The following is a 22791-nucleotide window of genomic DNA, read 5'->3' as shown; positions in this document are numbered from 1 at the left end:
AGTTGGCGGCGTGGGTGCCTTGAAGAGGAGGGGGCGGTGGGAGTGGGAGTCGGGTCACCTGCTGGAGCCCCTGGTCCCCTCCCTCGCCCCCCACCCTCGGGCCAGCCACCGCTGGGGCCAGCTTCCACAGCACCGGCCACCCCCGGGGCTGGCGGCGTCTCCCCGGCGCCGGCGGGTGTGGGTCACCTGGGTGGCGGGCTCCAGCCGGGATGGGAGCAGAGAGGCACACCGCGGCGCCCGGCACGTGGAGTGGGCAAAGCGAATCTGGGCGCGTCCGGGTAGCCCGGCCCCCGGGCAGCGGAGGTTGGCGAGCGGGGAGATGCAGAAGGCCGCCGGGGAGAAGCCAACAGCCCTGCCGCTGCGAGGCGGTGGAGGCACACCGGACGCACACACAGGGTGGGCTTGGGGCCAACCCGCCCTTCCAGTCGCGTCACCAGTCGCCTGAATCCAAGGCAAAGTGGCCAGGGTGTTCCCTGCAACACCTGTCTTCCCCTCCGGTCTTTCCCACGGGCGCCTTCGGGCACACCTAGCCCCGATCTCCTCCGCCCCTCTCTCCACCCCGTTCCCCGGGGTGTCCTCTTGTGCGGATGCTCCTCCGGCTCAGTCACAGGGCACAGTCTCCTTCCCGCCAGCGCTCGCACCCCTCGTCCGCAGGGGGTTTGCGGTCCACTCAGAGACGGTCTCCTACAGAGCCCCAGCGGACAGCCCGTGCGCCGCCCCAACCTGCCACAGCAGCCCACCCGCAGGACCGGGATGAGGTCGGGGCAGCGGTGGGAAGGAGCCCCTGTGAGCGCCCAGATCCTTCCCGTCGTCCCAGGAAGGCCCCTCTGCACCCTCGCGTGGGGGTGGCTGTGTGGGGGTGGGGGGTCGAGTCAGCGGCGGAGGGGGATAGGGCAGGATCAAGGTGTTGGCTGCCCTGGGTGGCCTCCCACGGGGGTGAGGGCACAGGGTGAAAAGGATCCCAGAAAGAGGGGAGGTCTGGGAGCAGCACGGGTGTGTGTGTTGACGGGGGAGGAGCGGGGCGAGGAACCGTGGGTCTGGTGGGACCCGGGGGAGACCGTGGCTGGCCACTCGGGCAGGGTCTCTGCAGAGGCTTGGGGCGGGAGGGGCCCCTTGCCCAGCTCCATGCCCGGCACGTGTGTGCACCTGTGCGGGAGAATGAGATGCGAGGGAGGGGAGGGCACAGAGGGGCGGAGTGTGCCTGAGGATCCCGTGGGAGGCGGAGACCGAGTGCCGGCCTTGAGGGTGAGAGGTGGGTGGGGGCTACAAGGGGCGGGTGGAGACCGGAGGCTGGCGGGAGCAGCAGGCGGGCGGCGAGTGGTGGGGAGCGTGCCCCGGTGCCCTGCGAGAGGGCTGGAGGCTCCCCCGTGGTGGGAAGGACCCAGGAGGAGGAGGTGTGGGGGGCGGCAAAGACTGCTCTGCTGTGCTCTGCTCTGCTCTGCTGTGCTTTGCTGGGACCGTGCTGGGTGGTGGCGTGGGGCCCATGGTTGGGGTCCAAGGGGCGTGGGTGGGAAGCGGGCGGGCGGGCGGGCAGGCAGGCAAGGGCAACAGACAGAGTGAGCGGACCGCATCTGGGACCAGGCCTAGCGGTGGTCGGGGGGGGGGCGCGTCTGAGGGGAGATCCACCGCCCCCTGGAGATCTCAACCGCCTGTCATCGGGACGACCGGTCACGTCTCGGGGGTCGTCCTGGGGTTGGGATTCCGAGAGGCCAAAGGCACCAAGGCGACGCTGGATCATTTCCCCCGGATCAGGACGTGGCTAGGAGGGGCCGTGGAGGCCGGGGACAGGTGTGGGGATGTTGGGGCAGGAGGGGCTGGCAGGGGCGGCGGCGCAGGCCGCGCTGGTCCTCGTGTTGCTGGGTGTGAGCGACCGGGTGAGGACGGTGGTGGTGGACCTTTGCCGTCCATCGGTGACGGTCTGCGGGCTGCCGTGGTGGTGGTGTCGATGGTCCTGGCGGCGGCGGCGACCTCGGCGGTGGCGGGGACGGGGCCAGCGTCGGAACCGTGGGCCGTGCTGTCCGTGCCGGGGTGGTGGCGGTGGAGTGGGAGGAGGAGGAGGACTTCGGTGCTGTTGGTGACGAAGCCTATGCTGCTGCACGGGTCACACGGTGGACCCGGTCGTGTTGCTGATGGCGGCGGGACGGTGAAGGAGGCAGTGCTGTGGGCGGCGGTGCGGGAGCCGGCGTGGCGATGGTGGACTAGGTCCTGCCGCCGCTGGTACTGGGGATGGGTGGTGGACAGGGTGGGGCGCGGGGTGGCCGAACGGACGATGGAGGACTGGGCGCCGTTGGCACGGATGCCCGCGGCGATACGCTGGAGCTGGACGGGGTCCAGTTGGTGACGGCGTCGGTGACGGCGTCGGTGATGGTGAAGGATTGAGTGCTGTTGGCCACGGAGCCCGTGGCGGTGTGGTGGCGGTGGGCTTGGTCCTGTAGGTGGCGGTGGTGGCGTTGGCGGCGGCCGCAGGGGTGCTGGCCCTGGTGCTGGCAGCGGTCCAGGCGCTGCCACGCTGGTGGGCTTGGTGGCTCCGCCGCCACTGCCACGGCTGCTGCTGTTGCCGAGAAGGGAAGGTTGGCGGTGCTGGAGGGGGAGCTTGGTGCCGGCGGTGGTCTTCGGGTTGGGAGCCCGGCGGAGTGGGCCTCGCTGGGGCAGCGACAGGATATAGAGCGCAGGGGGCTGGGGACGGGGGTGGGGGGGGGGAGGTGCGGGGGGGGGCGGGGCGGCTGCCGGGGGTGCGTCCAAGAGAGTTTGTGAGGGTCCCTGTGGGGGAATGGGATGTATCAGCGCTAGGGGTGGCAAGTTCATGGCTCCTGGTTTTGCCAAGAGAGGAGAACCTTGGGGCCGTGGGTGGAGTGAGGCAGGGAGCGAGCAAGTGTGGCGAAAGGCGTGGAGGTGGGGCGAGGCGCCCGCGTGGGCGCGCTGCGGGGCGGGTGGGTGTGTGGTGGTGGGGGGGCCGTGGCGGCAGTGCCGGAAGGGCCCCGGGTGCTGAGGTCTTGAAGAGCAAAGGGGCAAGGAGAGCGTGTAGGCGGGCCCGGGGCCTTGGGGTGTGGGTTGAGTTTGGTCCCCTGGGCCTGCGAAGCGGAGAGGAAGGGAAGGGGCGTCGGGGCAGGGGCAGGGCTCCCGGGAAGGAGCCGAGCTGGCTGAGGCCAGCGGGCTCCAGCCCGGGAGAGAGGAAGCCCTTCTGTGCGCTGGGGCTGCAGGGCCAAAAGGGGACGGCGTGCTGCATGGGCCGGGAATCGAACCTGGGCCTCCCGCGTGGCAGGCGAGAATTCTACCACTGAACCACCCATGCACCGATGGCGGTGGTCAACCGACGGCTCCAAACAGCGGTCCGGGCCGGAGCCAGGGCCAGAACCGGAGCCAGGGCCAGGGCCAGGGCCAGGGCCAGGGCCAGGGCCAGGGCGGCGGTCAGGACCAGGGCCAGGGCCAGGGCGGGGGTCAGGACCAGGGCCAGAGCCAGTCGTGTGAGCCTCCTGTTCCGCTGGAGCAGGAGGCGGCCGCGTGGTCCAGAGAGGAGGCTGCACGCACGTCTAGAGCGCTTGGGAGCGGCGGCCGCGGCAGAGATGGGCCGAGCGAGGCACAGTCGCCCGGAGGCGGACTAGGCTCCTCCTGCCTTTTCTCCCTGGTCCAGGGCCGCCGCCAGGGCCAAGCCCGGCCAGAACCCCAACCCCACCCAGCGCGGGCGATCATCTGGGGCAGGTGCAGCTGAGCACCGCCGTTCCCTTGGGCGGCTACTCTCCGCCGGACCCACAGGCCCTTTGGCGGATGGCTTTCCCGCCCGTGCCGCGTGGGCGCGATCCCGCGGGGCTGGGGAACGGAGCTGCGGTTGAGTGTGCGCACACGTGGGGTGCCATGGGGTGGCGTGAGTGTGGGTGGGTGTGTGGGGGTGGTTGGGTGGGTGTCCGCGGGGGCTCGTGCGCGCCGCACGCGTGTCGTGTGTAGGAGATGGAGGCCCCGGAGCGCCGCGAGCGTGGCCGAGGAGCGCTGAGGGTCTGAGCTCTGGCCCGCAGCTCTCCCTGGGGGTCCAACTCGGGCCGGTGGTGGAGAGGCAGGAGCCCTCGGCCGCTCGGGGCTGCTGGCTATCTGGCGGACAGGGAGCGCGGTGAGGGAGCGCCGCTGGGGTCCTCGGGTCCAGGCCGGGGGGCCGGGCTTGGGGCGCCCAGGTGGGAGGCCTGGGGATGCAGGGCTTCCTTCCGCCCAGCGCTCGGCGGAGCACTCATGCCGGGTTGGACTCCTGGGCCAGGCCCACCCAAGGCAGGGCCGTGTGGTGGGCCCGCGAGCAGATGGCTGGGCGGCCTGGGTCCCCGGCCGGAGGCAGGCGGGTGTGGCCAGGGTAAGGCGTCCAGGGCAGCGCGGGCCACCTGAGTGGGGTGTGGCGAGAATGGAACGGGGGCCGGGCGGGAAGGGCAGGGTGCTCGTCCCCCACCGTGCTCCTGGTGGCGGAAGCGCAGGGCTCTGAGAGCGAAGCACTGTTCAGCGGGCACCCGTGGGCGGGAGAAGCGAGGGCGGAGGGCTTTCGGCACTGGCGCACGCCGCTGGTCTGCAGGGGCCGGTGGGAGGGGCAAGAACGCAGCCCTCGGCAAGCGGGCGAGGAGGGAGTTGCCCAGGCCTGCGGCTGTGGGATCAGGTGAGAGAGGCGCGCGAGAGGGTGGACGAGGGCGTGTGCGCGCCAAGCCTGTGGTCCGGAGGGTCCAGGCGTCCGAGCTCCGTCCTGGGCCCCTTGCGCCGGGGTGTAGGGCCGCAGCGGCCCGCCAGGCAAGGACAGGGCTTGCCGGAGGGCGTGGCCCAGGCCCGCGGGGTCCCGTGCCCTGGTAGGGCAGGCCAAAAGGTGGGCCTGTCAGGAGTGGGATTCGAACCCACGCCTCCAGGGGAGACTGCGACCTGAACGCAGCGCCTTAGACCGCTCGGCCATCCTGACGGCGGGGCTGGGCGCGTCGCCGCTCGCCTGGCTGGGACCCGGCGCGAAGGCTGCCGCTGGCTGGCGGCGGTGTGGCTGCGCCAGGGACGGGACGCGCGCCGCCGCCGCCGCCGCCCTCGCACATCCCCCGGCGCGCGCCCAGAGGGCGGCGTCGGGCCCGCCTCTCTCGCCGCCGCCCCCAGCTCCTCCCCCTCTCCCTCCTCGGCCTCTGCCCTTCCTGGGCGCCCGTCCTCCTGGTCGCAGCCTCGCTTGTCCTGTGGGGCGGCTTCTCCCCGCGCGATCCGCGCCCGGCAGGGCAGAGGCCGTGGCGCGCTGGGAGTGTTGGGCCGGCGTCCGGGTCCGGGGTCCGTCCCGAGCCGGGCAGGGGGGCTGCTGCGACGGCGGACGACGTTGGTTTGGGGTCGGGTCCGGTGCGGCCCGCGGCGGGCGCCTGTGGAAAGCAGGGCGTCGAGGGCAGGGGTAGGCGTGGGCAGGCAGGCGGAGAGGGGTCGGGCGGCCGGACGGCCGCCGCCGTCCTCGTTAGTATAGTGGTGAGTATCCCCGCCTGTCACGCGGGAGACCGGGGTTCGATTCCCCGACGGGGAGGCGAGGCGAGACGCCCTTTTTGGGCGCCGCCGGCGCCGCCCCCGCTCCGCGCAAACGCTTGCCCCGCCAGGGCCCTTGTCCTCCTCCCTCCGGCGTGCGGCCAGAGGCCGCCAGGGCCACGACGGCCGCCCGGCCTGCTTACCGTCGACCACCGCCACCCTTTTGCCTTCCTCGGCGTCGGGGCGGCGCGCCGGCGGGCTCGCCACAGCCCAGCCAGGGCCTTCCGTCGTGCCCGGGCCACCCCGGGCTCCCCGGTTATTGGACGCCGCCCGGTCTGGGCGGGGCGGGGGCGGAGGACGGATGGAGGGGACAGGACGGGACGGGGCGGGACGCGGGGGACGGGTGGGCCGCGGCTGGGTGGGGTCCTCCGTGGGCGCGGGATGTGGCCTCACCCAGCAGCCTGTGGAGAAGGGCCGGGGCGAGCGCGTGGCGGGAGGGAGGCGGATCTCGGGGGACGGGGATTCCCGGCCGGCAGAGGGGGCGTGGTGGGGGCGGGGGTGGTCCCCGGAGCGCCCCCCAAGGGCGGGTGGCGGGCGGGCCCGGGGAGCCGCCCAGCCGCGTGGGGCTGGCGCGGGTGGGACGCCGGGCGGCCTCTGCTGGCGCGAGCAGCTGCGCGGCGCTGTGGACCGGCGGGTCGTCGGGGCAGGGCCGCGGCGCGCTGGGCCGCCGAGGCGGTGACCAGAGCCGCGTGCAGACGCCGGGGCGAACCCTGGGCCGGCGTCTGGGGGCGGCCCGGGCTGTGCAGCGTTGGTGGTATAGTGGTGAGCATAGCTGCCTTCCAAGCAGTTGACCCGGGTTCGATTCCCGGCCAACGCAGCTGGCCAACCTTTTGCGCGTCTCCAGGGCCCCGGTGGCCAGGCCCCATGGCAGCCGGGAGCCCGGAGCGCCCCCGAGGCCGGCGCGCTGCGGTGCTGAGGCGGCCGGAGCGGGTCCGCAGGTTGAGCGCCGGTGGCAGGGGAGGAGGCGCACGGCGTTTTGAGGGCGCTGCCAGCGGGGCAGGCGGATTGGCAGGGCGGGGGGGTGGCTGGCGGTGGCCAGGCAGGGGCCCCGGAGCCCAAGCAGAGGCGAGCGGGTGGGATGGAGGCGCCGGGTCCAGGGGGTGCGGGCCAGGCGCGGCACCCGACGCTCCCTGGTGGTCTAGTGGTTAGGATTCGGCGCTCTCACCGCCGCGGCCCGGGTTCGATTCCCGGTCAGGGAAGCCTTTCTTCTTCCTCTCGGCCTACCCACCTCCGCAGCGCATCGGCACGCACCCCCTTTTAGCCCAAGCTCCATGGCTTCTCCCTGGCCCCGTGGCCAGGGCGCCCGCACCAGGCCAGCCGCCCCGTCCAGCCCGAGCCTTGCCCTGTCGCGTCGGCCAGGCCAAGCCTTTTGGCCTCGCAGGTGGGGTGGGACTTCCGCGCCTCCCCTGGACGCTCACCTGCCCCCGCGCCCCCCCTTCGCCCCTCGGACACCACCCCAGAGGCCGCGGCCGCCTCTGTCCCCGCGGAGGGGCCCCCAACAGACGCCGGGACGGACGGCCACCGCAGGGACTTGGACTCTCCCGCGGCACACCGGGGCCGCCCGTGACCAGCGACCCCTTGCTGCTTCCTGAGGTGCTAGTTGGCGGCGTGGGTGCCTTGAAGAGGAGGGGGCGGTGGGAGTGGGAGTCGGGTCACCTGCTGGAGCCCCTGGTCCCCTCCCTCGCCCCCCACCCTCGGGCCAGCCACCGCTGGGGCCAGCTTCCACAGCACCGGCCACCCCCGGGGCTGGCGGCGTCTCCCCGGCGCCGGCGGGTGTGGGTCACCTGGGTGGCGGGCTCCAGCCGGGATGGGAGCAGAGAGGCACACCGCGGCGCCCGGCACGTGGAGTGGGCAAAGCGAATCTGGGCGCGTCCGGGTAGCCCGGCCCCCGGGCAGCGGAGGTTGGCGAGCGGGGAGATGCAGAAGGCCGCCGGGGAGAAGCCAACAGCCCTGCCGCTGCGAGGCGGTGCAGGCACACCGGACGCACACACAGGGTGGGCTTGGGGCCAACCCGCCCTTCCAGTCGCGTCACCAGTCGCCTGAATCCAAGGCAAAGTGGCCAGGGTGTTCCCTGCAACACCTGTCTTCCCCTCCGGTCTTTCCCACGGGCGCCTTCGGGCACACCTAGCCCCGATCTCCTCCGCCCCTCTCTCCACCCCGTTCCCCGGGGTGTCCTCTTGTGCGGATGCTCCTCCGGCTCAGTCACAGGGCACAGTCTCCTTCCCGCCAGCGCTCGCACCCCTCGTCCGCAGGGGGTTTGCGGTCCACTCAGAGACGGTCTCCTACAGAGCCCCAGCGGACAGCCCGTGCGCCGCCCCAACCTGCCACAGCAGCCCACCCGCAGGACCGGGATGAGGTCGGGGCAGCGGTGGGAAGGAGCCCCTGTGAGCGCCCAGATCCTTCCCGTCGTCCCAGGAAGGCCCCTCTGCACCCTCGCGTGGGGGTGGCTGTGTGGGGGTGGGGGGTCGAGTCAGCGGCGGAGGGGGATAGGGCAGGATCAAGGTGTTGGCTGCCCTGGGTGGCCTCCCACGGGGGTGAGGGCACAGGGTGAAAAGGATCCCAGAAAGAGGGGAGGTCTGGGAGCAGCACGGGTGTGTGTGTTGACGGGGGAGGAGCGGGGCAAGGAACCGTGGGTCTGGTGGGACCCGGGGGAGACCGTGGCTGGCCACTCGGGCAGGGTCTCTGCAGAGGCTTGGGGCGGCAGGGTCCCCTTGCCCACCTCCTTGCCCGGCACGTGTGTGCACCTGTGCAGGAGAATGAGATGCGAGGGAGGGGAGGGCACAGAGGGGCGGAGTGTGCCTGAGGATCCCGTGGGAGGCGGAGACCGAGTGCCGGCCTTGAGGGTGAGAGGTGGGTGGGGGCTACAAGGGGCGGGTGGAGACCGGAGGCTGGCGGGAGCAGCAGGCCGGCGGCGAGTGGTGGGGAGCGTGCCCCGGTGCCCTGCGAGAGGGCTGGAAGCTCCCCCGTGGTGGGAAGGACCCAGGAGGAGGAGGTGTGGGGGGCGGCAAAGACTGCTCTGCTGTGCTCTGCTCTGCTCTGCTGTGCTTTGCTGGGACCGTGCTGGGTGGTGGCGTGGGGCCCATGGGTGGGGTCCAAGGGGCGTGGGTGGGAAGCGGGCGGGCGGGCGGGCAGGCAGGCAAGGGCAACAGACAGAGTGAGCAGACCGCATCTGGGACCAGGCCTAGCGGTGGTGGGTGGGGGGGCGCGTCTGAGGGGAGATCCACCGCCCCCTGGAGATCTCAACCGCCTGTCATCGGGACGACAGGTCACGTCTCGGGGGTCGTCCTGGGGTTGGGATTCCGAGAGGCCAAAGGCACCAAGGCGACGCTGGATCATTTCCCCCGGATCAGGACGTGGCTAGGAGGGGCCGTGGAGGCCGGGGACAGGTGTGGGGATGTTGGGGCAGGAGGGGCTGGCAGGGGCGGTGGCGCAGGCCGCGCTGGTCCTCGTGTTGCTGGGTGTGAGCGACCGGGTGAGGACGGTAGTGGTGGACCTTTGCCGTCCATCGGTGACGGTCCGCGAGCTGCCGTGGTGGTGGTGTCGATGGTCCTGGCGGCGGCGGCGACCTCGGCGGTGGCGGGGACGGGGCCGGCGTCGGAACCGTGGGCCGTGCTGTCCGTGCCGGGGTGGTGGCGGTGGAGTGGGAGGAGGAGAAGGACTTCGGTGCTGTTGGTGACGAAGCCCATGCTGCTGCACGGGTCACACGGTGGACCCGGTCGTGCTGCTGATGGCGGCGGGACGGTGAAGGAGGCAGTGCTGTGGGCGGCGGTGCGGGAGCCGGCGTGGCGATGGTGGTCTAGGTCCTGCCGCCGCTGGTACTGGGGATGGGTGGTGGACTGGGTGGGGCGCGGGGTGGCCGAACGGACGGTGGAGGACTGGGCGCCGTTGGCACGGATGCCTGCGGCGATACGCTGGAGCTCGACGGGGTCCAGTTGGTGACGGCGTCGGTGACGGCATCGGTGATGGTGAAGGACTTGAGTGCTGTTGGCCACGGAGCCCGTGGCGGTGTGGTGGCGGTGGGCTTGGTCCTGCAGGTGGCGGTGGTGGCGTTGGCGGCGGCCGCAGGGGTGCTGGCCCTGGTGCTGGCAGCGGTCCAGGCGCTGCCACGCTGGTGGGCTTGGTGGCTCCGCCGCCACTGCCACGGCTGCTGCTGTTGCCGAGAAGGGAAGGTTGGCGGTGCTGGAGGGGGAGCTTGGTGCCGGCGGTGGTCTTCGGGTTGGGAGCCCGGCGGAGTGGGCCTCGCTGGGGCAGCGACAGGATATAGAGCGCAGGGGGCTGGGGACGGGGGTGGGGGGGGAGGTGCGGGGGGGGCGGGGCGGCTGCCGGGGGTGCGTCCAAGAGAGTTTGTGAGGGTCCCTGTGGGGGAATGGGATGTATCAGCGCTAGGAGTGGCAAGTTCATGGCTCCTGGTTGTGCCAAGAGAGGAGAACCTTGGGGCCGTGGGTGGAGTGAGGCAGGGAGCGAGCAAGTGTGGCGAAAGGCGTGGAGGTGGGGCGAGGCGCCCGCGTGGGCGCGCTGCGGGGCGGGTGGGTGTGTGGTGGTGGGGGGGCCGTGGCGGCAGTGCCGGAAGGGCCCCGGGTGCTGAGGTCTTGAAGAGCAAAGGGGCAAGGAGAGCGTGTAGGCGGGCCCGGGGCCTTGGGGTGTGGGTTGAGTTTGGTCCCCTGGGCCTGCGAAGCGGAGAGGAAGGGAAGGGGCGTCGGGGCAGGGGCAGGGCTCCCGGGAAGGAGCCGAGCTGGCTGAGGCCAGCGGGCTCCAGCCCGGGAGAGAGGAAGCCCTTCTGTGCGCTGGGGCTGCAGGGCCAAAAGGGGACGGCGTGCTGCATGGGCCGGGAATCGAACCCGGGCCTCCCGCGTGGCAGGCGAGAATTCTACCACTGAACCACCCATGCACCGATGGCGGTGGTCAACCGACGGCTCCAAACAGCGGTCCGGGCCGGAGCCAGGGCCAGAACCGGAGCCAGGGCCAGGGCCAGGGCCAGGGCCAGGGCCAGGGCCAGGGCCAGGGCGGCGGTCAGGACCAGGGCCAGGGCCAGGGCGGGGGTCAGGACCAGGGCCAGAGCCAGTCGTGTGAGCCTCCTGTTCCGCTGGAGCAGGAGGCGGCCGCGTGGTCCAGAGAGGAGGCTGCACGCACGTCTAGAGCGCTTGGGAGCGGCGGCCGCGGCAGAGATGGGCCGAGCGAGGCACAGTCGCCCGGAGGCGGACTAGGCTCCTCCTGCCTTTTCTCCCTGGTCCAGGGCCGCCGCCAGGGCCAAGCCCGGCCAGAACCCCAACCCCACCCAGCGCGGGCGATCATCTGGGGCAGGTGCAGCTGAGCACCGCCGTTCCCTTGGGCGGCTACTCTCCGCCGGACCCACAGGCCCTTTGGCGGATGGCTTTCCCGCCCGTGCCGCGTGGGCGCGATCCCGCGGGGCTGGGGAACGGAGCTGCGGTTGAGTGTGCGCACACGTGGGGTGCCATGGGGTGGCGTGAGTGTGGGTGGGTGTGTGGGGGTGGTTGGGTGGGTGTCCGCGGGGGCTCGTGCGCGCCGCACGCGTGTCGTGTGTAGGAGATGGAGGCCCCGGAGCGCCGCGAGCGTGGCCGAGGAGCGCTGAGGGTCTGAGCTCTGGCCCGCAGCTCTCCCTGGGGGTCCAACTCGGGCCGGTGGTGGAGAGGCAGGAGCCCTCGGCCGCTCGGGGCTGCTGGCTATCTGGCGGACAGGGAGCGCGGTGAGGGAGCGCCGCTGGGGTCCTCGGGTCCAGGCCGGGGGGCCGGGCTTGGGGCGCCCAGGTGGGAGGCCTGGGGATGCAGGGCTTCCTTCCGCCCAGCGCTCGGCGGAGCACTCATGCCGGGTTGGACTCCTGGGCCAGGCCCACCCAAGGCAGGGCCGTGTGGTGGGCCCGCGAGCAGATGGCTGGGCGGCCTGGGTCCCCGGCCGGAGGCAGGCGGGTGTGGCCAGGGTAAGGCGTCCAGGGCAGCGCGGGCCACCTGAGTGGGGTGTGGCGAGAATGGAACGGGGGCCGGGCGGGAAGGGCAGGGTGCTCGTCCCCCACCGTGCTCCTGGTGGCGGAAGCGCAGGGCTCTGAGAGCGAAGCACTGTTCAGCGGGCACCCGTGGGCGGGAGAAGCGAGGGCGGAGGGCTTTCGGCACTGGCGCACGCCGCTGGTCTGCAGGGGCCGGTGGGAGGGGCAAGAACGCAGCCCTCGGCAAGCGGGCGAGGAGGGAGTTGCCCAGGCCTGCGGCTGTGGGATCAGGTGAGAGAGGCGCGCGAGAGGGTGGACGAGGGCGTGTGCGCGCCAAGCCTGTGGTCCGGAGGGTCCAGGCGTCCGAGCTCCGTCCTGGGCCCCTTGCGCCGGGGTGTAGGGCCGCAGCGGCCCGCCAGGCAAGGACAGGGCTTGCCGGAGGGCGTGGCCCAGGCCCGCGGGGTCCCGTGCCCTGGTAGGGCAGGCCAAAAGGTGGGCCTGTCAGGAGTGGGATTCGAACCCACGCCTCCAGGGGAGACTGCGACCTGAACGCAGCGCCTTAGACCGCTCGGCCATCCTGACGGCGGGGCTGGGCGCGTCGCCGCTCGCCTGGCTGGGACCCGGCGCGAAGGCTGCCGCTGGCTGGCGGCGGTGTGGCTGCGCCAGGGACGGGACGCGCGCCGCCGCCGCCGCCGCCCTCGCACATCCCCCGGCGCGCGCCCAGAGGGCGGCGTCGGGCCCGCCTCTCTCGCCGCCGCCCCCAGCTCCTCCCCCTCTCCCTCCTCGGCCTCTGCCCTTCCTGGGCGCCCGTCCTCCTGGTCGCAGCCTCGCTTGTCCTGTGGGGCGGCTTCTCCCCGCGCGATCCGCGCCCGGCAGGGCAGAGGCCGTGGCGCGCTGGGAGTGTTGGGCCGGCGTCCGGGTCCGGGGTCCGTCCCGAGCCGGGCAGGGGGGCTGCTGCGACGGCGGACGACGTTGGTTTGGGGTCGGGTCCGGTGCGGCCCGCGGCGGGCGCCTGTGGAAAGCAGGGCGTCGAGGGCAGGGGTAGGCGTGGGCAGGCAGGCGGAGAGGGGTCGGGCGGCCGGACGGCCGCCGCCGTCCTCGTTAGTATAGTGGTGAGTATCCCCGCCTGTCATGCGGGAGACCGGGGTTCGATTCCCCGACGGGGAGGCGAGGCGAGACGCCCTTTTTGGGCGCCGCCGGCGCCGCCCCCGCTCCGCGCAAACGCTTGCCCCGCCAGGGCCCTTGTCCTCCTCCCTCCGGCGTGCGGCCAGAGGCCGCCAGGGCCACGACGGCCGCCCGGCCTGCTCACCGTCGACCACCGCCACCCTTTTGCCTTCCTCGGCGTCGGGGCGGCGCGCCGGCGGGCTCGCCACAGCCCAGCCAGGGCCTTCCGTCGTGCCCGGGCCACCCCGGGCTCCCCGGTTATTGGACGCCGCCCGGTCTGGGCGGGGCGGGGGCGGAGGACGGATGGAGGGGACAGGACGGGACGGGGCGGGACGCGGGGGACGGGTGGGCCGCGGCTGGGTGGGGTCCTCCGTGGGCGCGGGATGTGGCCTCACCCAGCAGCCTGTGGAGAAGGGCCGGGGCGAGCGCGTGGCGGGAGGGAGGCGGATCTCGGGGGACGGGGATTCCCGGCCGGCAGAGGGGGCGTGGTGGGGGCGGGGGTGGTCCCCGGAGCGCCCCCCAAGGGCGGGTGGCGGGCGGGCCCGGGGAGCCGCCCAGCCGCGTGGGGCTGGCGCGGGTGGGACGCCGGGCGGCCTCTGCTGGCGCGAGCAGCTGCGCGGCGCTGTGGACCGGCGGGTCGTCGGGGCAGGGCCGCGGCGCGCTGGGCCGCCGAGGCGGTGACCAGAGCCGCGTGCAGACGCCGGGGCGAACCCTGGGCCGGCGTCTGGGGGCGGCCCGGGCTGTGCAGCGTTGGTGGTATAGTGGTGAGCATAGCTGCCTTCCAAGCAGTTGACCCGGGTTCGATTCCCGGCCAACGCAGCTGGCCAACCTTTTGCGCGTCTCCAGGGCCCCGGTGGCCAGGCCCCATGGCAGCCGGGAGCCCGGAGCGCCCCCGAGGCCGGCGCGCTGCGGTGCTGAGGCGGCCGGAGCGGGTCCGCAGGTTGAGCGCCGGTGGCAGGGGAGGAGGCGCACGGCGTTTTGAGGGCGCTGCCAGCGGGGCAGGCGGATTGGCAGGGCGGGGGGGTGGCTGGCGGTGGCCAGGCAGGGGCCCCGGAGCCCAAGCAGAGGCGAGCGGGTGGGATGGAGGCGCCGGGTCCAGGGGGTGCGGGCCAGGCGCGGCACCCGACGCTCCCTGGTGGTCTAGTGGTTAGGATTCGGCGCTCTCACCGCCGCGGCCCGGGTTCGATTCCCGGTCAGGGAAGCCTTTCTTCTTCCTCTCGGCCTACCCACCTCCGCAGCGCATCGGCACGCACCCCCTTTTAGCCCAAGCTCCATGGCTTCTCCCTGGCCCCGTGGCCAGGGCGCCCGCACCAGGCCAGCCGCCCCGTCCAGCCCGAGCCTTGCCCTGTCGCGTCGGCCAGGCCAAGCCTTTTGGCCTCGCAGGTGGGGTGGGACTTCCGCGCCTCCCCTGGACGCTCACCTGCCCCCGCGCCCCCCCTTCGCCCCTCGGACACCACCCCAGAGGCCGCGGCCGCCTCTGTCCCCGCGGAGGGGCCCCCAACAGACGCCGGGACGGACGGCCACCGCAGGGACTTGGACTCTCCCGCGGCACACCGGGGCCGCCCGTGACCAGCGACCCCTTGCTGCTTCCTGAGGTGCTAGTTGGCGGCGTGGGTGCCTTGAAGAGGAGGGGGCGGTGGGAGTGGGAGTCGGGTCACCTGCTGGAGCCCCTGGTCCCCTCCCTCGCCCCCCACCCTCGGGCCAGCCACCGCTGGGGCCAGCTTCCACAGCACCGGCCACCCCCGGGGCTGGCGGCGTCTCCCCGGCGCCGGCGGGTGTGGGTCACCTGGGTGGCGGGCTCCAGCCGGGATGGGAGCAGAGAGGCACACCGCGGCGCCCGGCACGTGGAGTGGGCAAAGCGAATCTGGGTGCGTCCGGGTAGCCCGGCCCCCGGGCAGCGGAGGTTGGCGAGCGGGGAGATGCAGAAGGCCGCCGGGGAGAAGCCAACAGCCCTGCCGCTGCGAGGCGGTGGAGGCACACCGGACGCACACACAGGGTGGGCTTGGGGCCAACCCGCCCTTCCAGTCGCGTCACCAGTCGCCTGAATCCAAGGCAAAGTGGCCAGGGTGTTCCCTGCAACACCTGTCTTCCCCTCCGGTCTTTCCCACGGGCGCCTTCGGGCACACCTAGCCCCGATCTCCTCCGCCCCTCTCTCCACCCCGTTCCCCGGGGTGTCCTCTTGTGCGGATGCTCCTCCGGCTCAGTCACAGGGCACAGTCTCCTTCCCGCCAGCGCTCGCACCCCTCGTCCGCAGGGGGTTTGCGGTCCACTCAGAGACGGTCTCCTACAGAGCCCCAGCGGACAGCCCGTGCGCCGCCCCAACCTGCCACAGCAGCCCACCCGCAGGACCGGGATGAGGTCGGGGCAGCGGTGGGAAGGAGCCCCTGTGAGCGCCCAGATCCTTCCCGTCGTCCCAGGAAGGCCCCTCTGCACCCTCGCGTGGGGGTGGCTGTGTGGGGGTGGGGGGTCGAGTCAGCGGCGGAGGGGGATAGGGCAGGATCAAGGTGTTGGCTGCCCTGGGTGGCCTCCCACGGGGGTGAGGGCACAGGGTGAAAAGGATCCCAGAAAGAGGGGAGGTCTGGGAGCAGCACGGGTGTGTGTGTTGACGGGGGAGGAGCGGGGCGAGGAACCGTGGGTCTGGTGGGACCCGGGGGAGACCGTGGCTGGCCACTCGGGCAGGGTCTCTGCAGAGGCTTGGGGCGGCAGGGGCCCCTTGCCCAGCTCCATGCCCGGCACGTGTGTGCACCTGTGCGGGAGAATGAGATGCGAGGGAGGGGAGGGCACAGAGGGGCGGAGTGTGCCTGAGGATCCCGTGGGAGGCGGAGACCGAGTGCCGGCCTTGAGGGTGAGAGGTGGGTGGGGGCTACAAGGGGCGGGTGGAGACCGGAGGCTGGCGGGAGCAGCAGGCGGGCGGCGAGTGGTGGGGAGCGTGCCCCGGTGCCCTGCGAGAGGGCTGGAGGCTCCCCCGTGGTGGGAAGGACCCAGGAGGAGGAGGTGTGGGGGGCGGCAAAGACTGCTCTGCTGTGCTCTGCTCTGCTCTGCTGTGCTTTGCTGGGACCGTGCTGGGTGGTGGCGTGGGGCCCATGGTTGGGGTCCAAGGGGCGTGGGTGGGAAGCGGGCGGGCGGGCGGGCAGGCAGGCAAGGGCAACAGACAGAGTGAGCGGACCGCATCTGGGACCAGGCCTAGCGGTGGTCGGGGGGGGGGGGGGCGCGTCTGAGGGGAGATCCACCGCCCCCTGGAGATCTCAACCGCCTGTCATCGGGACGACCGGTCACGTCTCGGGGGTCGTCCTGGGGTTGGGATTCCGAGAGGCCAAAGGCACCAAGGCGACGCTGGATCATTTCCCCCGGATCAGGACGTGGCTAGGAGGGGCCGTGGAGGCCGGGGACAGGTGTGGGGATGTTGGGGCAGGAGGGGCTGGCAGGGGCGGCGGCGCAGGCCGCGCTGGTCCTCGTGTTGCTGGGTGTGAGCGACCGGGTGAGGACGGTGGTGGTGGACCTTTGCCGTCCATCGGTGACGGTCTGCGGGCTGCCGTGGTGGTGGTGTCGATGGTCCTGGCGGCGGCGGCGACCTCGGCGGTGGCGGGGACGGGGCCAGCGTCGGAACCGTGGGCCGTGCTGTCCGTGCCGGGGTGGTGGCGGTGGAGTGGGAGGAGGAGGAGGACTTCGGTGCTGTTGGTGACGAAGCCTATGCTGCTGCACGGGTCACACGGTGGACCCGGTCGTGTTGCTGATGGCGGCGGGACGGTGAAGGAGGCAGTGCTGTGGGCGGCGGTGCGGGAGCCGGCGTGGCGATGGTGGACTAGGTCCTGCCGCCGCTGGTACTGGGGATGGGTGGTGGACAGGGTGGGGCGCGGGGTGGCCGAACGGACGATGGAGGACTGGGCGCCGTTGGCACGGATGCCCGCGGCGATACGCTGGAGCTGGACGGGGTCCAGTTGGTGACGGCGTCGGTGACGGCGTCGGTGATGGTGAAGGATTGAGTGCTGTTGGCCACGGAGCCCGTGGCGGTGTGGTGGCGGTGGGCTTGGTCCTGTAGGTGGCGGTGGTGGCGTTGGCGGCGGCCGCAGGGGTGCTGGCCCTGGTGCTGGCAGCGGTCCAGGCGCTGCCACGCTGGTGGGCTTGGTGGCTCCGCCGCCACTGCCACGGCTGCTGCTGTTGCCGAGAAGGGAAGGTTGGCGGTGCTGGAGGGGGAGCTTGGTGCCGGCGGTGGTCTTCGGGTTGGGAGCCCGGCGGAGTGGGCCTCGCTGGGGCAGCGACAGGATATAGAGCGCAGGGGGCTGGGGACGGGGGTGGGGGGGGGAGGTGCGGGGGGGGGCGGGGCGGCTGCCGGGGGTGCGTCCAAGAGAGTTTGTGAGGGTCCCTGTGGGGGAATGGGATGTATCAGCGCTAGGGGTGGCAAGTTCATGGCTCCTGGTTTTGCCAAGAGAGGAGAACCTTGGGGCCGTGGGTGGAGTGAGGCAGGGAGCGAGCAAGTGTGGCGAAAGGCGTGGAGGTGGGGCGAGGCGCCCGCGTGGGCGCGCTGCGGGGCGGGTGGGTGTGTGGTGGTGGGGGGGCCGTGGCGGCAGTGCCGGAAGGGCCCCGGGTGCTGAGGTCTTGAAGAGCAAAGGGGCAAGGAGAGCGTGTAGGCGGGCCCGGGGCCTTGGGGTGTGGGTTGAGTTTGGTCCCCTGGGCCAGCGAAGCGGAGAGGAAGGGAAGGGGCGTCGGGGCAGGGGCAGGGCTCCCGGGAAGGAGCCGAGCTGGCTGAGGCCAGCGGGCTCCAGCCGGGGAGAGAGGAAGCCCTTCTGTGCGCTGGGGCTGCAGGGCCAAAAGGGGACGGCGTGCTGCATGGGCCGGGAATCGAACCCGGGCCTCCCGCGTGGCAGGCGAGAATTCTACCACTGAACCACCCATGCACCGATGGCGGTGGTCAACCGACGGCTCCAAACAGCGGTCCGGGCCGGAGCCAGGGCCAGAACCGGAGCCAGGGCCAGGGCCAGGGCCAGGGCCAGGGCCAGGGCCAGGGCCAGGGCGGCGGTCAGGACCAGGGCCAGGGCCAGGGCGGGGGTCAGGACCAGGGCCAGAGCCAGTCGTGTGAGCCTCCTGTTCCGCTGGAGCAGGAGGCGGCCGCGTGGTCCAGAGAGGAGGCTGCACGCACGTCTAGAGCGCTTGGGAGCGGCGGCCGCGGCAGAGATGGGCCGAGCGAGGCACAGTCGCCCGGAGGCGGACTAGGCTCCTCCTGCCTTTTCTCCCTGGTCCAGGGCCGCCGCCAGGGCCAAGCCCGGCCAGAACCCCAACCCCACCCAGCGCGGGCGATCATCTGGGGCAGGTGCAGCTGAGCACCGCCGTTCCCTTGGGCGGCTACTCTCCGCCGGACCTACAGGCCCTTTGGCGGATGGCTTTCCCGCCCGTGCCGCGTGGGCGCGATCCCGCGGGGCTGGGGAACGGAGCTGCGGTTGAGTGTGCGCACACGTGGGGTGCCATGGGGTGGCGTGAGTGTGGGTGGGTGTGTGGGGGTGGTTGGGTGGGTGTCCGCGGGGGCTCGTGCGCGCCGCACGCGTGTCGTGTGTAGGAGATGGAGGCCCCGGAGCGCCGCGAGCGTGGCCGAGGAGCGCTGAGGGTCTGAGCTCTGGCCCGCAGCTCTCCCTGGGGGTCCAACTCGGGCCGGTGGTGGAGAGGCAGGAGCCCTCGGCCGCTCGGGGCTGCTGGCTATCTGGCGGACAGGGAGCGCGGTGAGGGAGCGCCGCTGGGGTCCTCGGGTCCAGGCCGGGGGGCCGGGCTTGGGGCGCCCAGGTGGGAGGCCTGGGGATGCAGGGCTTCCTTCCGCCCAGCGCTCGGCGGAGCACTCATGCCGGGTTGGACTCCTGGGCCAGGCCCACCCAAGGCAGGGCCGTGTGGTGGGCCCGCGAGCAGATGGCTGGGCGGCCTGGGTCCCCGGCCGGAGGCAGGCGGGTGTGGCCAGGGTAAGGCGTCCAGGGCAGCGCGGGCCACCTGAGTGGGGTGTGGCGAGAATGGAACGGGGGCCGGGCGGGAAGGGCAGGGTGCTCGTCCCCCACCGTGCTCCTGGTGGCGGAAGCGCAGGGCTCTGAGAGCGAAGCACTGTTCAGCGGGCACCCGTGGGCGGGAGAAGCGAGGGCGGAGGGCTTTCGGCACTGGCGCACGCCGCTGGTCTGCAGGGGCCGGTGGGAGGGGCAAGAACGCAGCCCTCGGCAAGCGGGCGAGGAGGGAGTTGCCCAGGCCTGCGGCTGTGGGATCAGGTGAGAGAGGCGCGCGAGAGGGTGGACGAGGGCGTGTGCGCGCCAAGCCTGTGGTCCGGAGGGTCCAGGCGTCCGAGCTCCGTCCTGGGCCCCTTGCGCCGGGGTGTAGGGCCGCAGCGGCCCGCCAGGCAAGGACAGGGCTTGCCGGAGGGCGTGGCCCAGGCCCGCGGGGTCCCGTGCCCTGGTAGGGCAGGCCAAAAGGTGGGCCTGTCAGGAGTGGGATTCGAACCCACGCCTCCAGGGGAGACTGCGACCTGAACGCAGCGCCTTAGACCGCTCGGCCATCCTGACGGCGGGGCTGGGCGCGTCGCCGCTCGCCTGGCTGGGACCCGGCGCGAAGGCTGCCGCTGGCTGGCGGCGGTGTGGCTGCGCCAGGGACGGGACGCGCGCCGCCGCCGCCGCCGCCCTCGCACATCCCCCGGCGCGCGCCCAGAGGGCGGCGTCGGGCCCGCCTCTCTCGCCGCCGCCCCCAGCTCCTCCCCCTCTCCCTCCTCGGCCTCTGCCCTTCCTGGGCGCCCGTCCTCCTGGTCGCAGCCTCGCTTGTCCTGTGGGGCGGCTTCTCCCCGCGCGATCCGCGCCCGGCAGGGCAGAGGCCGTGGCGCGCTGGGAGTGTTGGGCCGGCGTCCGGGTCCGGGGTCCGTCCCGAGCCGGGCAGGGGGGCTGCTGGGACGGCGGACGACGTTGGTTTGGGGTCGGGTCCGGTGCGGCCCGCGGCGGGCGCCTGTGGAAAGCAGGGCGTCGAGGGCAGGGGTAGGCGTGGGCAGGCAGGCGGAGAGGGGTCGGGCGGCCGGACGGCCGCCGCCGTCCTCGTTAGTATAGTGGTGAGTATCCCCGCCTGTCACGCGGGAGACCGGGATTCGATTCCCCGACGGGGAGGCGAGGCGAGACGCCCTTTTTGGGCGCCGCCGGCGCCGCCCCCGCTCCGCGCAAACGCTTGCCCCGCCAGGGCCCTTGTCCTCCTCCCTCCGGCGTGCGGCCAGAGGCCGCCAGGGCCACGACGGCCGCCCGGCCTGCTCACCGTCGACCACCGCCACCCTTTTGCCTTCCTCGGCGTCGGGGCGGCGCGCCGGCGGGCTCGCCACAGCCCAGCCAGGGCCTTCCGTCGTGCCCGGGCCACCCCGGGCTCCCCGGTTATTGGACGCCGCCCGGTCTGGGCGGGGCGGGGGCGGAGGACGGATGGAGGGGACAGGACGGGACGGGGCGGGACGCGGGGGACGGGTGGGCCGCGGCTGGGTGGGGTCCTCCGTGGGCGCGGGATGTGGCCTCACCCAGCAGCCTGTGGAGAAGGGCCGGGGCGAGCGCGTGGCGGGAGGGAGGCGGATCTCGGGGGACGGGGATTCCCGGCCGGCAGAGGGGGCGTGGTGGGGGCGGGGGTGGTCCCCGGAGCGCCCCCCAAGGGCGGGTGGCGGGCGGGCCCGGGGAGCCGCCCAGCCGCGTGGGGCTGGCGCGGGTGGGACGCCGGGCGGCCTCTGCTGGCGCGAGCAGCTGCGCGGCGCTGTGGACCGGCGGGTCGTCGGGGCAGGGCCGCGGCGCGCTGGGCCGCCGAGGCGGTGACCAGAGCCGCGTGCAGACGCCGGGGCGAACCCTGGGCCGGCGTCTGGGGGCGGCCCGGGCTGTGCAGCGTTGGTGGTATAGTGGTGAGCATAGCTGCCTTCCAAGCAGTTGACCCGGGTTCGATTCCCGGCCAACGCAGCTGGCCAACCTTTTGCGCGTCTCCAGGGCCCCGGTGGCCAGGCCCCATGGCAGCCGGGAGCCCGGAGCGCCCCCGAGGCCGGCGCGCTGCGGTGCTGAGGCGGCCGGAGCGGGTCCGCAGGTTGAGCGCCGGTGGCAGGGGAGGAGGCGCACGGCGTTTTGAGGGCGCTGCCAGCGGGGCAGGCGGATTGGCAGGGCGGGGGGGTGGCTGGCGGTGGCCAGGCAGGGGCCCCGGAGCCCAAGCAGAGGCGAGCGGGTGGGATGGAGGCGCCGGGTCCAGGGGGTGCGGGCCAGGCGCGGCACCCGACGCTCCCTGGTGGTCTAGTGGTTAGGATTCGGCGCTCTCACCGCCGCGGCCCGGGTTCGATTCCCGGTCAGGGAAGCCTTTCTTCTTCCTCTCGGCCTACCCACCTCCGCAGCGCATCGGCACGCACCCCCTTTTAGCCCAAGCTCCATGGCTTCTCCCTGGCCCCGTGGCCAGGGCGCCCGCACCAGGCCAGCCGCCCCGTCCAGCCCGAGCCTTGCCCTGTCGCGTCGGCCAGGCCAAGCCTTTTGGCCTCGCAGGTGGGGTGGGACTTCCGCGCCTCCCCTGGACGCTCACCTGCCCCCGCGCCCCCCCTTCGCCCCTCGGACACCACCCCAGAGGCCGCGGCCGCCTCTGTCCCCGCGGAGGGGCCCCCAACAGACGCCGGGACGGACGGCCACCGCAGGGACTTGGACTCTCCCGCGGCACACCGGGGCCGCCCGTGACCAGCGACCCCTTGCTGCTTCCTGAGGTGCTAGTTGGCGGCGTGGGTGCCTTGAAGAGGAGGGGGCGGTGGGAGTGGGAGTCGGGTCACCTGCTGGAGCCCCTGGTCCCCTCCCTCGCCCCCCACCCTCGGGCCAGCCACCGCTGGGGCCAGCTTCCACAGCACCGGCCACCCCCGGGGCTGGCGGCGTCTCCCCGGCGCCGGCGGGTGTGGGTCACCTGGGTGGCGGGCTCCAGCCGGGATGGGAGCAGAGAGGCACACCGCGGCGCCCGGCACGTGGAGTGGGCAAAGCGAATCTGGGCGCGTCCGGGTAGCCCGGCCCCCGGGCAGCGGAGGTTGGCGAGCGGGGAGATGCAGAAGGCCGCCGGGGAGAAGCCAACAGCCCTGCCGCTGCGAGGCGGTGGAGGCACACCGGACGCACACACAGGGTGGGCTTGGGGCCAACCCGCCCTTCCAGTCGCGTCACCAGTCGCCTGAATCCAAGGCAAAGTGGCCAGGGTGTTCCCTGCAACACCTGTCTTCCCCTCCGGTCTTTCCCACGGGCGCCTTCGGGCACACCTAGCCCCGATCTCCTCCGCCCCTCTCTCCACCCCGTTCCCCGGGGTGTCCTCTTGTGCGGATGCTCCTCCGGCTCAGTCACAGGGCACAGTCTCCTTCCCGCCAGCGCTCGCACCCCTCGTCCGCAGGGGGTTTGCGGTCCACTCAGAGACGGTCTCCTACAGAGCCCCAGCGGACAGCCCGTGCGCCGCCCCAACCTGCCACAGCAGCCCACCCGCAGGACCGGGATGAGGTCGGGGCAGCGGTGGGAAGGAGCCCCTGTGAGCGCCCAGATCCTTCCCGTCGTCCCAGGAAGGCCCCTCTGCACCCTCGCGTGGGGGTGGCTGTGTGGGGGTGGGGGGTCGAGTCAGCGGCGGAGGGGGATAGGGCAGGATCAAGGTGTTGGCTGCCCTGGGTGGCCTCCCACGGGGGTGAGGGCACAGGGTGAAAAGGATCCCAGAAAGAGGGGAGGTCTGGGAGCAGCACGGGTGTGTGTGTTGACGGGGGAGGAGCGGGGCGAGGAACCGTGGGTCTGGTGGGACCCGGGGGAGACCGTGGCTGGCCACTCGGGCAGGGTCTCTGCAGAGGCTTGGGGCGGCAGGGGCCCCTTGCCCAGCTCCATGCCCGGCACGTGTGTGCACCTGTGCGGGAGAATGAGATGCGAGGGAGGGGAGGGCACAGAGGGGCGGAGTGTGCCTGAGGATCCCGTGGGAGGCGGAGACCGAGTGCCGGCCTTGAGGGTGAGAGGTGGGTGGGGGCTACAAGGGGCGGGTGGAGACCGGAGGCTGGCGGGAGCAGCAGGCGGGCGGCGAGTGGTGGGGAGCGTGCCCCGGTGCCCTGCGAGAGGGCTGGAGGCTCCCCCGTGGTGGGAAGGACCCAGGAGGAGGAGGTGTGGGGGGCGGCAAAGACTGCTCTGCTGTGCTCTGCTCTGCTCTGCTGTGCTTTGCTGGGACCGTGCTGGGTGGTGGCGTGG

General features: G+C 73.2%; 1 protein-coding gene and 15 non-coding genes across 16 annotated transcripts; 9 read left to right on the top strand and 7 right to left on the bottom strand.

The window, feature by feature from the left end:
* Positions 1 to 3221: 3221 nt before the first annotated feature.
* TRNAG-GCC lies at positions 3222 to 3292 on the bottom strand. The gene has a single exon. It is a non-coding gene; the product is annotated as a tRNA-Gly (tRNA).
* Positions 3293 to 4835: 1543 nt separating this feature from the next.
* On the bottom strand, positions 4836 to 4918 carry TRNAL-CAG. The gene has a single exon. It is a non-coding gene; the product is annotated as a tRNA-Leu (tRNA).
* Positions 4919 to 5431: 513 nt separating this feature from the next.
* TRNAD-GUC lies at positions 5432 to 5503 on the top strand. The gene has a single exon. It is a non-coding gene; the product is annotated as a tRNA-Asp (tRNA).
* Positions 5504 to 6247: 744 nt separating this feature from the next.
* On the top strand, positions 6248 to 6319 carry TRNAG-UCC. Its single transcript has one exon. It is a non-coding gene; the product is annotated as a tRNA-Gly (tRNA).
* Positions 6320 to 6629: 310 nt separating this feature from the next.
* On the top strand, positions 6630 to 6701 carry TRNAE-CUC. The gene has a single exon. It is a non-coding gene; the product is annotated as a tRNA-Glu (tRNA).
* A 3618-nt stretch (positions 6702 to 10319) lies between these two features.
* Positions 10320 to 10390, bottom strand: TRNAG-GCC. The gene has a single exon. It is a non-coding gene; the product is annotated as a tRNA-Gly (tRNA).
* A 1549-nt stretch (positions 10391 to 11939) lies between these two features.
* TRNAL-CAG lies at positions 11940 to 12022 on the bottom strand. Its single transcript has one exon. It is a non-coding gene; the product is annotated as a tRNA-Leu (tRNA).
* Positions 12023 to 12535: 513 nt separating this feature from the next.
* On the top strand, positions 12536 to 12607 carry TRNAD-GUC. The gene has a single exon. It is a non-coding gene; the product is annotated as a tRNA-Asp (tRNA).
* Positions 12608 to 13351: 744 nt separating this feature from the next.
* Positions 13352 to 13423, top strand: TRNAG-UCC. Its single transcript has one exon. It is a non-coding gene; the product is annotated as a tRNA-Gly (tRNA).
* A 310-nt stretch (positions 13424 to 13733) lies between these two features.
* Positions 13734 to 13805, top strand: TRNAE-CUC. Its single transcript has one exon. It is a non-coding gene; the product is annotated as a tRNA-Glu (tRNA).
* A 2137-nt stretch (positions 13806 to 15942) lies between these two features.
* On the bottom strand, positions 15943 to 22440 carry LOC123928260 (nascent polypeptide-associated complex subunit alpha, muscle-specific form-like). Its single transcript, XM_045983340.1, has 8 exons — positions 22372 to 22440; positions 22002 to 22162; positions 21500 to 21671; positions 21025 to 21311; positions 19357 to 20700; positions 18463 to 19021; positions 18141 to 18296; positions 15943 to 16884 (listed from the first exon to the last, which is right to left on the bottom strand). The coding sequence occupies exons 1-8, from the start codon at positions 22438 to 22440 to the stop codon at positions 15943 to 15945; spliced, it is 3690 nt and encodes a 1229-aa protein (XP_045839296.1).
* On the bottom strand, positions 17429 to 17499 carry TRNAG-GCC. The gene has a single exon. It is a non-coding gene; the product is annotated as a tRNA-Gly (tRNA).
* Positions 19049 to 19131, bottom strand: TRNAL-CAG. The gene has a single exon. It is a non-coding gene; the product is annotated as a tRNA-Leu (tRNA).
* Positions 19645 to 19716, top strand: TRNAD-GUC. Its single transcript has one exon. It is a non-coding gene; the product is annotated as a tRNA-Asp (tRNA).
* On the top strand, positions 20461 to 20532 carry TRNAG-UCC. Its single transcript has one exon. It is a non-coding gene; the product is annotated as a tRNA-Gly (tRNA).
* TRNAE-CUC lies at positions 20843 to 20914 on the top strand. Its single transcript has one exon. It is a non-coding gene; the product is annotated as a tRNA-Glu (tRNA).
* Positions 22441 to 22791: the final 351 nt, after the last annotated feature.

The sequence above is a fragment of the Meles meles genome, chromosome 17, assembly GCF_922984935.1.
Source record: "Meles meles chromosome 17, mMelMel3.1 paternal haplotype, whole genome shotgun sequence".
In the NCBI taxonomy this organism is placed as follows: domain Eukaryota; kingdom Metazoa; phylum Chordata; class Mammalia; order Carnivora; family Mustelidae; genus Meles; species Meles meles.
Note: the sequence above shows the minus strand (reverse complement) of the source record. Positions and strands in the feature narration are given on the sequence as shown.